The sequence below is a fragment of the Megalobrama amblycephala genome, unplaced genomic scaffold (assembly GCF_018812025.1).
Source record: "Megalobrama amblycephala isolate DHTTF-2021 unplaced genomic scaffold, ASM1881202v1 scaffold472, whole genome shotgun sequence".
Classification (NCBI taxonomy): domain Eukaryota; kingdom Metazoa; phylum Chordata; class Actinopteri; order Cypriniformes; family Xenocyprididae; genus Megalobrama; species Megalobrama amblycephala.
In genome coordinates this window covers 20,693-35,877 of record NW_025953397.1, presented here as the reverse complement: position 1 = coordinate 35,877, position 15,185 = coordinate 20,693, and the positions used below count along the sequence as shown (strand labels likewise).

The 15,185-nt window shown below is 35.2% G+C and overlaps 1 protein-coding gene across 1 annotated transcript; it reads right to left on the bottom strand.

Annotated features, from left to right (window-relative positions):
• Window positions 1–3,496: 3,496 nt before the first annotated feature.
• LOC125261721 (GTPase IMAP family member 9-like) lies at window positions 3,497–5,878 on the bottom strand. Its single transcript, XM_048180289.1, has 5 exons — window positions 5,790–5,878; window positions 5,240–5,370; window positions 4,927–4,967; window positions 4,716–4,773; window positions 3,497–4,585 (listed from the first exon to the last, which is right to left on the bottom strand). Exons 3-5 carry the CDS (start codon window positions 4,927–4,929, stop codon window positions 3,816–3,818), a joined length of 831 nt encoding a protein of 276 aa, XP_048036246.1. The 5' UTR covers window positions 4,930–4,967; window positions 5,240–5,370; window positions 5,790–5,878; the 3' UTR covers window positions 3,497–3,815.
• Between the last annotated feature and the right edge of the window lie 9,307 nt (window positions 5,879–15,185).

Below are 15,185 nucleotides of genomic sequence, written 5' to 3'. Positions count from 1 at the left end.
GTTGTCCTATTTCCGGACAGTTGTATTCACTGGTTATTGAACCCCTTTTATGTTTTTTAAGAAATCACATGAATGGTTTTAACTTGCCAGGCAGTAAATTTGACTCCCCTTTAGTTGTATCAGCATATGCTGATGATATTAATGTATTTATTAAAAATGATGACGATGTATGTACAATTGTAAAGGCTTTGAAGTGTTATAAGCAGGCCTCCTCTTCAAAGGTTAATTGGGATAAGAGTAAGGCTTTACAAGTGGGAAAGTGGGAAGAGGAAAAGACGCCTTGTTTACCTGGAGGTTTGAAATGGGGAAATAATGGACTAAAAATTTTGGGTGTTTTTTTGGCACACAACAATATCAAGAAAAAAACTGGGAAGGAATAATAGAGAAGGTGTGTGCAAAAATGTCCAAATGGAAATGGTTGCTGCCCCAGATGTCATATAGAGGACGTGTTTTAGTAATCAATAATTTGGTTGCTTCCATGCTTTGGCACAAATTTATGGTTTTAAATCCACCAAAGGCTTTGATTCAAAGTCTACAGAAGAAAATGTTAGATTTTTTTTGGTCAGGTTGTCATTGGGTGAGAGCGGCAGTCCTTTATCTTCCTCTTTGTGAGGGGGGCCAGGGAATTGTTGATTTATCTTCACGTGTTGTGACTTTTAGGTTAAAAAACTGTACAAAGATTTTTATATGGCAATGGGTTGAGATGGCATGACACTGCAGAATTTATTCTACAGAAGGCAGGAAGGCTTGGTTACAGTAAACAACTTTTTCTGTTAAAAACTGAGGAAGTGGATTTTGGAGGTTTGACATCTTTTTATGATTCAGTTGTGCATGCATGGCAGATTTTGAAGGTATCAAGAGATGAAAATGCCTTACCTGGCATGTGGCTCTTTGAAGAGCCGCTTTTTTATAATGACTTTATTTGTGTGAAGTCATTAAAGTCTGCAAGTTTACGTTCAGCACTGAGAGAGGCAGGTTGCACAAAGATAGGCCATCTCTTTAAAGCCATGCACTCATCTCTGGTTGAATTGGGGAGATTAGCCAATATAAGATCTGAAAGATTGATTAAAAAAATAGTGGAGGAGGTCTGCAAATCATTGCCACAGTCACTGAAGGATTTTGCTAGTGATTGTGATGTGATTAGTCATTGGGAGGATGGGTGTAAATATGTTTTCCCATTTCTTGATGTTTCTCTTAAAGTAGAAGCCACTCTTGATGTAGAGAACAGTTTTTTATCTTTTACAAATGTACAGTTGGGTTCCTTTGAAGAACTGGGTAAGAAACAGATTTATATTCTGTGTGTAAAGGTACTTCATATGAGGTCTTTGGAAGAAGCTAAACCATTAAGGTGGTTTGAGTTTTTTGGACAAGATCAGTCTGTGAAATATTGTTGGAGATCTTTGTATAAATTACCAATAGATAAAAGTACGGGAGATCTTCAATGGAGAACAATACATGGGGCTATAGCCACTAATAAACATGTAGCCCATTTAGATCCTAGTCAAGGGGTGGAATGTCCATTTTGTACCCAAAATGAAACATTGGTGCATTTATTTTGTGGATGTTGTAGATTAGGAGTGTTATTTAATGTATTAGAACAGTGGTGCTCTAGTTGGGGAGAATGTTTTTCTTTTCCTTTGTTTGTTTTTGGACCAAAGTATTCTGTAAAGAAAAAAACAAAAACATGTTTTGATGAATTATGTTTTTGGAGTGGCTAAACTTTCTATATGGCTTTCAAGGAAAAATATGATTCAGGATAAAGGCTCAAAAGAGTATGATGTATTTTCAGGACTATTAGCGGCGCGTCTTAAAATTGAATTTGCTTATTATAAATTGACTAATAATCTGCAGGTCTTTATTTAAAAATGGTCTGTTGCAAATGTTCTTTGTGTTGTTGATGATGATGGAGAGATGGTTTTATCTTTTTAATAATTAAAAGATTTTGTAAGATTAATGTAATGATGATGATTTTGGAATGTTAATTGTGAATTAAAGGATATTTTTCAGTCTCTCTCTCTCTTTCTCTTTCTCTGGTAACTTTTTTCATTCATGCTGGGTACGATTAATGGTATTTGATTTTATCATCTCATACATCTATTTTGTGATTATTTTAAGTGTAACCATAATCAGATATTGTCATTAAACCCTTTCAATTACAAATGATGTGCTAACTAGTTTTGATTTAGTATTAACATTAATGTGTTCCCTATTGCAATACAATATTGTCACACTATAGCAACGCTCTCCCACATATTTTGCTATTATAACTGCGCTTATTTCCGTAGTTGGTATAAGTTGCAGTGGGTGGTAATAGACAAGAAATGTACAGTTTTCTAACATCTTACTGATGAAGTTTCTTTAGTCGTTTGACAAACCTTACAGTCTGAACCGCTGTAGGAGTCCCACCCTTACAGTATGTAAAATGCATCTGATCAACACCACAACTGAAGCAGCAAACTTTTAACAAGCAGTTCATCTAATGAGGGTTTCTGAGACTACAACCCACTGCAGAGAACCACCAAAACTTTTGGCCATGGATTTACCCTATCATTCAAGTGGGGGGCGAGACCATAATAAATTGCCGTTTTTGAAAGGTAATGTACTTCCTTGTGGTTGAGAGAAAAGAGAAGAGAAAACACTAAGAATCTCATTCTGAGCAGGATGTCTCAAAATTAGGATTCTCCTCATCTATGTTTTTGTGAGAATTGTAACATTTCTGGAGAGGTGCACGACAGGCTGCGCCGTAGGCTATGTGTGCTACGCACAACCTACGACAGCGCTATGGCTACTATAAATCAGCCTTTACAGACACTGCAGCTGCAGGTCATTTATTCACACATTTACAAGGTTCTACATGGTGAATGGCACATTCACTGCCGCACCGCAGGAACTGCCGCAGCGAGAGCACAGTCTGCTCTGGTCCAGAGACAGGAAAGCACAGAGTGGATCATATGCACGAGTCAGCACAGACCACAAAATGTATCAGACCATTTGAATTCTGCATATGCTGTATATAAGCACTATAAAGGACATTATGAGGAAAAGCGGTTAGAGATTAGAAGGAAACAGAGGTTTTACAGAGTCTAACGGCTCTGGCCGAGCTACAAAACAAAACACTATTGGCTATTTTAAAAAAGGGGTGGGGCTGTTCAATATATCGCCCTGTCTTCTCATTTCAATTGAAATTATGTCAACACATTGAATAATGCTGTGCGTTTAACATTCTTCAGTGGATCTTTAAGGCTGTGACTGAAGTCAGTTGTAATTCTTGTGTTTCTCTTTTCTTCAGTGATTCTGCTTGTTATCATGAGTTGTCTTCAATAATTCTCAAATCATTGAATTAATCACTTAAATATCTAATTAATTCTAACACTGCTTCAGTGTTACTTTTAACACCCTGCTGGTGGTTCCCATATGAACACAGAACAGTGTTAATTTAACAACAGGGAATTTATTGTGTGTACATTGAATGTATTGTTCTTAAAAGCAGTCTTCATTGAACATGTTGGTCTTTTTATTGGCTCAAGCTGTGTTCCCACAACTGCAATCATAATAGTTTAGTCATTTTCTATTTACATGTTTTAGAATGATTCCTAAATCATCAAGGGGTGTAACTCAGACAACTGAGCTTATAAAGATGAACTTAAAACACAACTTTCTCATTCAAACCATGACATTTCTGAAACTTTGTATCATTCAACAATTTGACCATATATGAAAAAGAACAGAAAGAAAGTGTCTGATTATTGTTACAGAAATAATCAGCAGAAAGTTAAGGTTATAAAAACATATTGTGTGAATAAAGCAAACTAAAACTACAAAGGCCTGTATGGATTCTTTCTTTTTATACACATTGTATGTGCAATGCCTCTGAAAAATTCCTTGAAATTTTGCCAGAAACGCTTAAATGCACATTCACAGCGACAGCCAAAGCACCTGCAACTGCTTTTATCTTCCTCTTGTTTAATTCTCTTTGCCTCCTCAAACATCTGATTACTGTAGTGTCCTCCTCCATTCTGCTCTATCATTGTGTCAATCTTCTGCAGTAGATCATTCACCTGCTCTCTGTTATTCTGATCTTTGTTGTTGAAGACGTGATACCCCTGACAGCTGGAAACAATGTTTCTTAACTTTTCACACTCATTTACTTCTGACTCAAATGCCTTCAGGTCAATATCATCCCCATTTGTGAAGAGCAGTATAAGATGTTTCAATACACCTTCACCAAACATCATTTTCATTATTTGCCATACCATTTCTTCCTGCTCTGTGAATCTTTCTACAGGAAGTACATATAAGAAGGCATGAGGTCCTGGTGTAGACAGAAACACACACTTTGCAATCTCCAAAGCCAGCTCCTCCTCTTCGTGTTTTGTGTCAAAAAACCCAGGAGTATCAACAACAGATACATGTCTGCCTTCAACAACTGATTTTCCAACCTCACAAAACTGTGTTACAGATTTCAGACTTTTTTTAAATCTAAATCTCTTCTCTCCCAGGATGGTGTTTCCTGTTGAGCTTTTCCCAACTCCGGTTTTCCCCAGAAGGATGATATTAATATTACCATTCTTTTTCAGTGATAATGCTACATGTCAACATGAAGAGAGAAAAAATATACATCTTTAGAACAATGTTCTGCATATTGTTTATATTTTCATGTGTGTCCCTGTAGTCAATACAATATTTAAATTATGATTATTGTTGGTTAAGATCACCTGCACTATTTGAAGGTAGACTACAGAGCTGAAATCCTCTGTGATGCAGATTCTCAGCCTATTTGAGATTGTATGATTATCAGACAGATTCATAATAAAGTAATATATAATAAAAAATATTTGTCTAGTTTCAAAACAGTAAACTGAGCATGCACAGTATGTCTATGATATTAGATATTTTAGAAAAATGTCTGAATTAATGTTTTTATACCATTGTCCTTTGTTGTTTTGTTCTCAGCTGCACTTCAAAACCTGCAAAAACAGCAAAGCTTAATAATTATATATTTTTCACACAAATGTATCATGTGAAAGAAAATCTCAACACCCTTCAGCTCCTCTTCCACTTAATTTGAATTTAACACACACACACACACACAGTCACAGTCTGTTCAGTTCAGTGGACTTCCAGTTTTGTTTTGTTTTTTTTACATGTCACATGCCTGCCTTAATTTGTATTCCTGTCACTCATCTGTATCATTGGTTACTGTCATTAGTTTATTCTGTTCAGTTGTGTTGCTTGTTACCTTGTTTTTGTTACCCCGTTTCAGTCACTCCTTGTCCGTTCACCGTAATGTTAAATGTGTGTTGCTTCTGATCGTCTTGTCATTAAAACCTGTATTTTGGATTTATTATGTTTGTCTGCAACCTATCCTTCCTGCCACCGTGACACACACACACATGTGAGAAAGAGAGAGAGAGAGAGAGAACTGACTTAATGCTATTTATTGATTGAGACTGTTGTTCATAACAAGTGTTCATAAAGACCACTAGATGACAGACACTGTCTTAGAAAATCTGCAGGTAGGGAATAACGTGAAAATGTGAGCAGAAATTTTAAAAAAGCAGACATGTTGAGACATAATTTTTATGACACTGTTATTCCGCATTACAGGAAATAATGTCAGATCTACTGAAATGTTTGAATTTTAACAGGTAAGATGCTTGAAGTTGGGTGATTACTTTGGTTCCAGCAGCTTTGAGAAAAAACATTCCTCAGCCTCCAAATCCATTAGACTCTTTTATTAATATACAATTGTTATAACTTTAAGGAGTTTAAGGATGTAAAATACTCACTGTGGTGCTGATCTTCAGATGCCCGTATTGTGTACAATTTAGTTTCACTTTTCTGAACAATAACAGGTTTATAAATTCTTCTGATGTCATCAGCTCCACCCACCAGAGGAGGAAAGAGCTCAATGGAAATTTACTGAAAACAAAGATTGTTGAAATGACACAGCAGATGTTGTGTTATTGTTAATTTGTACCTTGACAAAGGCTTCTGCCGAAACGTTGGCTAATAAATTATTCGCAAGTTGAGTGTGCGGTCATATATCCTTTTTTATACACACGTGTTATTGTTAATAACAGAGAACATTATATATTTCATAAGTCATTCCAAACACATTATGAATAGATACATTTCTCCTCATATATTGCCTATTCATCTACTGACAGTTAAAATTTCTATAAAAGATTAACAGATGAATTATTGCCAATGACTTATCAGGGTGTAACACAGCTTAGAATTCAGCTATATAAGAAACAGGAAGAAAATAATATAATTTTTAAATAATTATAATTATAATAAAATGCTGAAAGTATTAAATAAAAAGCTGATTAAAGTCATTGCAGTTCAAAACAATTAAATAAATTGATAAAATAAATATCTTTAGTGATATATTCAGTCTAAATTGAGACTGCGTGTGACGTCATCGAGACGAAACGCGGGAGGAGTGAAAGAGATACGCATTGCTGATCGCGGGAGATTGATTGCTGATCAATCTGAGGCAAATATCTAAATAATCATTTGTAATATTCGAATAATATGATGTATAATATGTTGCAGACCTATTATTTAACTATACTGGGTTATTTTTAGAACGTTATTGTTGATATTGCTGCTGATGACTCCTAATTGCGAACCCCTGTAAAATCCAATGCGGGATGTAAAAGTATATGATACCCCCCACCCCACCCCACCCCACCGATATAAAGTTGGTTTGACGTTGGACGTTTGACATTCGTCAGAGATTCAGCTTCGAAAATACTGCAATAGATCAATAACGATTCAGTATAAGAACAAAAAACAAGTTGTGTTCGAATTGTTTGAGAAAGTAGAAGAGGACACACAATGTAGTTTGTGTTTAATCTGCTTTGCTGTATTAGAAACCTATTCATTTTGTAATGTAAAATAGCAGATAGGGACCGTCTACAAAGTACAAAACGAAGAGGAAATACGCTCAATTTTTCCATCCATATGCTTTACTCTTGGAAAAAAGAAAAGACGATCAAACTGTGTACACAAAACTTTGAAACATACACACACTCAGTCTCACCTGGTAAAACCACTGTAAATGTTACATATTGGAAAGAATAAAAGTAGTGGTAATAGTAATGTTATTAAGAAAAAGAAGTTTTACATTCTGAGGAAAGACCATAATATTCAATCCAAAATTCAAATAGTGTGATCTATTACTATGTCCTAAAAGAACTGCTTTCAGTTAGTTTTACTATCATAAGTGATGCAAAAGCAATGCTTTTGAGATTCAGATATAATACATTTGTATAAAATACATATAGACTAATTTTTCAAATATAGATGTTGTGTGTTGTTGCTGGCTTCTAGGAGAACATTTTAAGGTTGGTTTCTTCCAGGAAACAACAGCATAACGTGTTATTGAAAGCAACAATTGCGAAAAATCTCACAAAGCCTCAAGCGGTATTACTGCCCCCTAGAGGAACATGATGAGGTTGTTCTGACTGAGTTTGACATTCAAAATTTAAATAAATTCATTTAAATTCATACAGTGTTCAATCTCAACTTCACAGGGTGTGTCCTGTTACTGGATCCAAGAAGAACATTTTGGTTTTGGTTTTATCCACGGAACTGCAGCAGAAAACATGTTATTGAAAATAAAGATAATACATAAATGAATAAAAAATACATACAATGCTCTGTTTCAACTTCAAAGTGTGTGTCTTGTCTCTGGTTCCTAGAAGAATAATTTGATGTTGGTTTTACTGTCAAAAGTGGTGCTGAAGGCATGCTATTGAAACGCAACAATTGAGAAAAATCTCACAAAGCCTCAAGCGGTATTACTGCCCCCTAGAGGAACATGATGAAGTTGTTCTGACTGAGTTTGACATTCAAAATTTAAATAAATTCATTTAAATTCATACAGTGTTCAATCTCAACTTCACAGGGTGTGTCCTGTTACCTGGACCTAAAAGAACATTTCCATGCAGTTTTTTCGCTCATTTGTAAATCAGGGTAAATGCTATTGAATTAAATTCAAATCTGATAATAAATTCACTTAAAATAAATACAGTTTTCCATCTCAACTTCAAAGGTTGTGTGTTGTTGCTGGCTCCTAGGAGAACATTTTTATATTGCTTTTAGTCACAGAACTGTAGCACAAGGCAAGCTATTGATAATCAAAGAAAGACATAAGCTCAATGAAAATAAATAAAGTGTTCTAACTCACCTTTAAATGCTGTGTGTCGGTACTGGTTCCTAGAAGAACATTTTAAGGTTGGTTTTATCCAGGAAACAATAGCATAACGTGTCATTGAAAGCAACAATTGAGAAAAATCTCACAAAGCCTCCTACAGACTGAGCGGTATTACTGCCCCCTAGAGGATCATGTTGTTTGGACCTAGTTTTATATTCAAACGTTTAACAAATTAAATAAAAATACACAGAGCTTTCTATCTGAACTCTAAAGGGTGTGCTTTGTTGCTTGGTCTGAGAAAAACAATTTCAAGCAGGTTTTTAGTCCAAGAGTGATGCTGAAGACATGCTATTGACATTCTAGATTCAAGAAAAAGCTTGCAAAGCCTTCTGAAAAGTGTACAGTATACTGCCCATAGAGAAAGGTACAGCAATTGTTTTGACTGAGTTTCAAATTTAAACTTTTCATAAATTCATTAAAAATACTGGGTTTCTTTTCTCTCTCAACTCTAAAGGGTGTGTGTTGCTACTGGCTCCAAGAAGGACCATTTCAAAGTGTTGTTAGTCACAGAGTTATAGTAGAAACGAAGCTGTTGAATTTTCTCTCTCTTACTGGCTCCAAGAATAAAATTTTCATGCATTATTATGTCATTTATTTTGGGATTCCTGTTACTGGATCAAATTTTATTACAATTCAATGAAAATGAATCAACTGTTCTAACTCCAAGTGCTGTGTGTTGTTATTGGATTCTAAAAGAAAATCCATATATTGGATATATAATATATTCTCTCTCAAATTGCAATTGCATTGTTCCCCACTCCTGTAGGAGGCAGTATGTCACAATGGTGCAAAGAAGGCACATATAAATTGAAATGTTAGAAGAATTATCTAATGTTTCTAAACAAAGATGGCTAGATACAAAAAAGGCCAGAAATGCAAAAAAAAGATGTATGGACAGATGCTGGTGGAAGGGACGCAATTATAAAAGCATTCATTGCTCATGGTATTAGTAAAAAAGGAAAAGTCAATAAAGAAACATGGTCAAACCTGGCAATGGATGTTTTTAAAATGACCAATGACAAACTATGCAAATGGTTAATGACAATATGGAACAGCAACAGGCAAGGTATACGTACTGAAGTCCTTTGTAAAGGTAAGAGACAGTGTTAAATTTCTTTGATACCGTTTCCATAATCAAGTGTTACATTTTCCAAACTTAATTCATGTTATCTAAGTGTTTTTCTATGACAGCTGTGTTTTATGCATTACCATATTCAATAAGCATTATCTTATAATGATTGAATATAATATAATTATTGAAAATAAATTTCAATCATTGTTTGCCACTAAAAAGATTGTTAAATTTACTACACTACTATGCACTGAATAAAGCATTGAGCTGAAACGTTTGTGTTTTATTGTATTAGTGACAAATGTAAAATAAAAATAAACATACTTAATTTTGTGATGTGGATCATCGTCTTATATAAAACCTTACTACACAGAAATTAAGTGTAATCATGATCGTGTGTTATTAAATAAAATTCTCATTACAAATTACAATAGTCTTGTGTTGAGAAACGTGAGACAAATGAGTACAGTATGTGCAAAAAAAAAATGTAATAAGAGTGATTTCAGGTGTTTAAAAAATGACTAGGGGTATTACAGGTGTGGTGAGATTGAATTTGTTGATTTCATTTATTTGATTAAAAATACAAAGGAAAAAACATGAATATTTTAAAATATTAATTACATTTAAAACATTGATAATTGGAAATATTTTTGAGCAGCAAATCATCATATTAGAATGATTTCTGAAGGATCATGTGACCCTGAAGACTGAAGTAATGATGCTGAAAATTCAGCTTTGATCACAGGAATTACATTATAACAGATATTTTAAATAGTAATATTTCACAATATTACTTTAAGTAAATAAAAGCAGCTTTGGTGAGCAGAAGAGACTTCTTTTCAAAACAGTAAAAATTATACCAAAGTTTTGAACTCCAATGTAGGTTTAAAACATTACAATTGTTAGAATTATACTGAAATACTACTACTACTACTACTAATAATAATAATAATAATTACATTTTTAGAAAACACAGATGGACAAGAAGTCCATCACCAAGATGAGACCACACTACCTTTAGAAAAGACAGATGGACTAGAAGTCCATCACCTGGATGAGACAAGGATAAATGACCAGGCAGAACACATCATTTTTGAACAACAAATGTGTAATGAAAATGATGAACAACATAACTCTGAAATAAATACAAATGGTTTGGATGAACATGAACATGAACATAACAGAAACAATAAAGAGTGGAGGGCCACAACACCAGATCAAAAGTCGGAAAAGAGCCCTGCCATTCTTTAAAGCGCGTGCCACCTGCACCTTTAAAGGCTGTGCAGCAGTCTATACATTTACAATAAAAATCCCCCCAACAAAGTCACACAAAAAAATTACTGTCTTTGTAGCACGTAAAGGACACGTAACACACAAAACAAGTGACAAAAAATTCCGACAGGCGAAATATTTACGAAGGGGCAAAATTGCTAAAACCCTTAGACATGGTGTGAGCAATTTCTATTATCAAGCCCTAAGAAAATCACCATCAGAAGAGGTTGTGGCAGGCAATATCTCACGATGCTTAACTAAAGATGTGTTAAGGGTGATTTCTAATGAATTGAAAAAAAGCACCAGGCTTCATGACGACATAATCATGGAGCTGGTGCTTACGCAAAAAATAATAAAAGAATGTGCTACACCTGATTGTGCTGACACTGCTGGTTACCTACAACATCTGCAGGTGGACCCATTCGCTGTACACATGTACACACAATGTAGTTTGCACATTTTGGCCCAGAATCTGAAAAAAAAACAACAACAGTAACACTTCACCTGGATGCCACTGGTAGCGTTACCTCACAAATTCCCGGTCAGCCCAAAAAAGTGCTCTACTATGCTCTTGTGTTGCCAGGAATGGGAAAAAACATGCCACCACTTCCTGTGAGTGAGCTATTAACAAATCAACACTCAATTCCTACCTTGACGTACTGGCTAATGGAAACATTAAGGGCCCTTGGTCAAATAACATCATGCCAGGTACATCAGGTGGAGACTGACTTTAGCTGGGGACTAATGTCGAGTGTCCTCCTGGCATTTAATAAGGAGAGCATCTTGATGTATCTACAAAGAGCACACCTTGCTGTTAAACAGCACACATCTTGAGGAGGCAACAGCTGTATTCGAAGAAATGTGTGTTCTGTTAACATCGCCAGAGGAAACAGATGTGGTGAATGCAGCCAAAGCTTCCCTGGACCGCAGAATATTGAAGACCTCCGTAAACATCGGGGAGTCTGAAACAATGCCTGAGGCCACAGAAACACCACAAGCTGCAACCTCTGTGTGTGGAAAAATCACCATTTACAGCACTGTTTAGTGCAGTTTTGGAAAGGGCCAAGAGCCTAAACCTTAGTTGCAGCACAGGGGGAAAAAATACCTTTTTTTGTCCAGAACTTATCGACATCCTCATGAACAGCTACATGAGTATTTTCCCCCCTCTGGAGTGGTGTGCTTCTTGGAGATCTTAGCTGGTTTTCTGAAGTCAGCACAGCTACAGTCAGCCAACAATCCAAAACCAGAGAAACTAACTGCCATGTGGAGGAGTGGTTTTGGATTGTTAAACACAGCATTCTTCAAACTAAGAAGTTCCTGCGTCCTGCTGACTTCATCCACAAAATGTATGGATCCCTACAAGGCAGATACAGAGAACACATCATCAACAACAGTCTAATACTGCCTTGTAGGGATCCACAACCAAAAGAAAACTTCTTCAGCCAGAAAGAAGATTGGGTAAAAAAAACATCTCGAAAACAAAAAACGAAAGACAAAATACTTTGACCCACCTTATGTATTGCCACAGCCATCAAGTCCAGACAGCAAAGGCATCAGCAGCAATACCAGCCAGATGGAAACCACCATACTGATTCCAGACACCCCCAATAGACCTTTCAACTACATCAAAATATGTGCCAAAATACATTACTGAGCCCAATAAAACAGAACAAACATCTGAGGACATAGCTGATGAGGTATTACTTCATATTATTATATTTTGTAAAATAATCTTAATGCATTCAACATATTTCTTAAAATAAATTAATTGCAGATCGAATACCTTTGGTTCAAAAAAGACTGTGAATTGGTGGTTGCTTTTGTGTCATCGGCAGAAAAGATGACCAGGTACACCGCCCGTCACTCAGAGTTCAAAACTCTGCAACCGCACAAGTGGCTTGTAGGAGAGGCAAGAACATTCATGAGCTATTATTATTTAAAATTGGCATTATTTAAATTGCCAAAGTATACCATAAATATTGTAAACATCTGAAACGCTGTCAGTTCCCTTACTGTCAAATATGCATGTTTCATACATTTACTCTTTTAATCAAGGTAATTGAATGCTACTTCCGAACCTTACTCAACAAAATGGGAAAGGACAGTAGCATTTACCTCCTCAATCACTTTACTGCTCAAGTGATCATGACCAGAGACAGAGATGCAGTATGCAGACAGAGCCTACTAAAGGTATTATTGTATTGTTACACATTGAAGATATGAAAACACATGTTTAAAAAGATTTACTAATGTGAAATTATCAAACATTTCAGGTGGACTTCACAAAATACCAAGCAATTATCAGTTTCCTGAATGTGGATGATAACCACTGGAAGTTTTTGGTGAAAGCTTTCAAAATACCAATAAGTTCTTTTTCATGGATGTGGTCAAAGCTTAACTATAATTTGAAATGGGTTTCTCTCTTTTTTTCCAGTATCTACATGCATCTTCCAGTCAGGTTTTTCTTTTTTGATCCACAAGGAACTGATGAGGAAAAGGACTCTAAGCAAGCTGCTATCAGATTTTGGTCAAATACAATGCTAAAATTACTCTAATTATTTCCAATTACTTTAACTTTATTTACCCCTAACTGTTTCATATTTTTATCAAAGTGAATACTTCAAAATGAGGTCTGGCAAAAAAGAGTGGGTGGAGATTGAGTGGAGAGGGGCCCCAATTAAACACACAATCCAGCAGGATTCATACAGCTGTGGTGTATTTGTTATGCAGGTATTTTTTTCTCAAATGGTAAGTAAAACCTATAGTTAAGACACTAATTACAATTCATTCTTACACTTCACTACAACTATTGTTCAAAGATGGCAAGGGAGATTCTCACTAGTTTCCCTGAAGTTCCCTCCCACTTGGACATCAATTCATCTATACGCAATATGGAGGAACTGCGTAAGATGGCAGCTGAGGAAATCCTGATAGCCTCAGGTGATTGACCTGAATGGGAACAAAATGACATTATGAAAGTGTTATTGTCTTCTGTAACCCTGTTACTATTTTTATATATACATTTTTTAGAGTTCAGAAAGGCTGACTGTTGTGGTTTATGTGGTTTGACACAACCCAACAACTGACTGGGTAAGTATTTTCAACGTTAAAAAATAAATAAATAAATATATATATATATAATAAATAATAATAATAATAATATATGTTATAATTTTGTTTTGGTTTTTTAGATTGAATGTCATGCATGCAAACACTGGTTTCATGTGAAATGCCTAAACATGAAACCTCCCGAATTTGAGAAGGCAAAAAATACTAACTGGGCTTGCAATTTTTGCTAATTTTTTTTTTTTAACAACATTTTTTTACTTTTCCTTGGTTACTTTCTTTTCAACTTGTAACAATTAAAAAAGATTGAAAGTTTTATGTGTTTGAATCTTTTATCCACATCCATGATATCTACAGTAGTGAACATTTGAAGTGGATCAAAACCTTTCATCAAAGTTGTCCTAAAAACCTTCTTGGACTACTTAGTTCTTAGGACAACTTTGATTAACCTTTTAGATCCACTTCAAATGTTGACTACTGTATATGTTCCAAATTATTATGCAAGTATATCAGTATTTCAGTAAAATAAAAATTCAGATTTTACTTTTTCAAATAAAGTCATTATTTGTTAGTCACATTTCTCAGGCAATAGAAGGAAGGAAGAAAGATTTTCCTGAAGATGAAAAGCATTAAAGAGTACAATGTCTTGCAAAAGGAATGGCAGTGGTTTTTTATAGCTGCCCTTTTAATGCAATTAATGTTTGACAGAAACTTTCCTTAGCAAGACATTTCTGACTGAGTTCTTCTGTGCTCCAAATCAATCACAAATCTTTTGACAGTAATAATCTCTGTTCTAGGGATGCTCATATTGACCTTTTAACCGTTAGTAAGAATTTTGACTGATAAATACTATCAGTTAAGTGGTTTTAAAGGAAATTTAATTTTTCAAGTTTTTTTTTTTTCAAACATTTCTTAAAGTTTGCTGCATAGTTAAAGAAAAATGAGCCATAAACAACACTATAGGCTAATTAAAAACTGAACGCGTCTGCTCAATTCAGCCGAATGAAAGTCGCAGCACAGATCAGCAACGGGAGTTGATTCATTATTCACGACAGGAGAATGAGTCGACCGGAGAACATTTGTTTTTTTTTTACAGCGAAATGTAAAGGCGCCTATTTGACAATAGTTTAGATTTGAACCTACTGCAATAGGGAACCCGCAAACATGAGGTAATCTTTAAACTTTGCCTGATAAAGGCGGCATCATCCGGAGCGGAGGTAAATTCTCTCACACCCACTCTCACACACACACTGCTTTAAGCGAATGAGCCCGGTAATAATTAAGGCTGCCCCGACTTAATATTTTTCTACTCGGCTATTAGCCTAGTATTTTGTTTAAGTAATTAATTGATTATTTGCTTAGCCTACTGAATTAGTAAAATACTAAACCATAAATGAGCATTTAAAATGGACGTCTATCCGCGCTTGAACTCACGCATAAGATTGCAGCAAAACACCGATAAAAGTAGCCACGTGTCGAGAAAAAAGCAAGGAGGCAATTTTATAACTTATGAGTAATCTAATGATTTTTGAGTCAGTGTCGGCTGCA

Coding starts and splice junctions, on each gene's coding strand:
- LOC125261721 (XM_048180289.1), bottom strand. Junction 4,586..4,715: donor TCTACCTTCAAATAGTGCAG/GTGATCTTAACC, acceptor GTTGACATGTAG/CATTATCACTGAAAAAGAAT.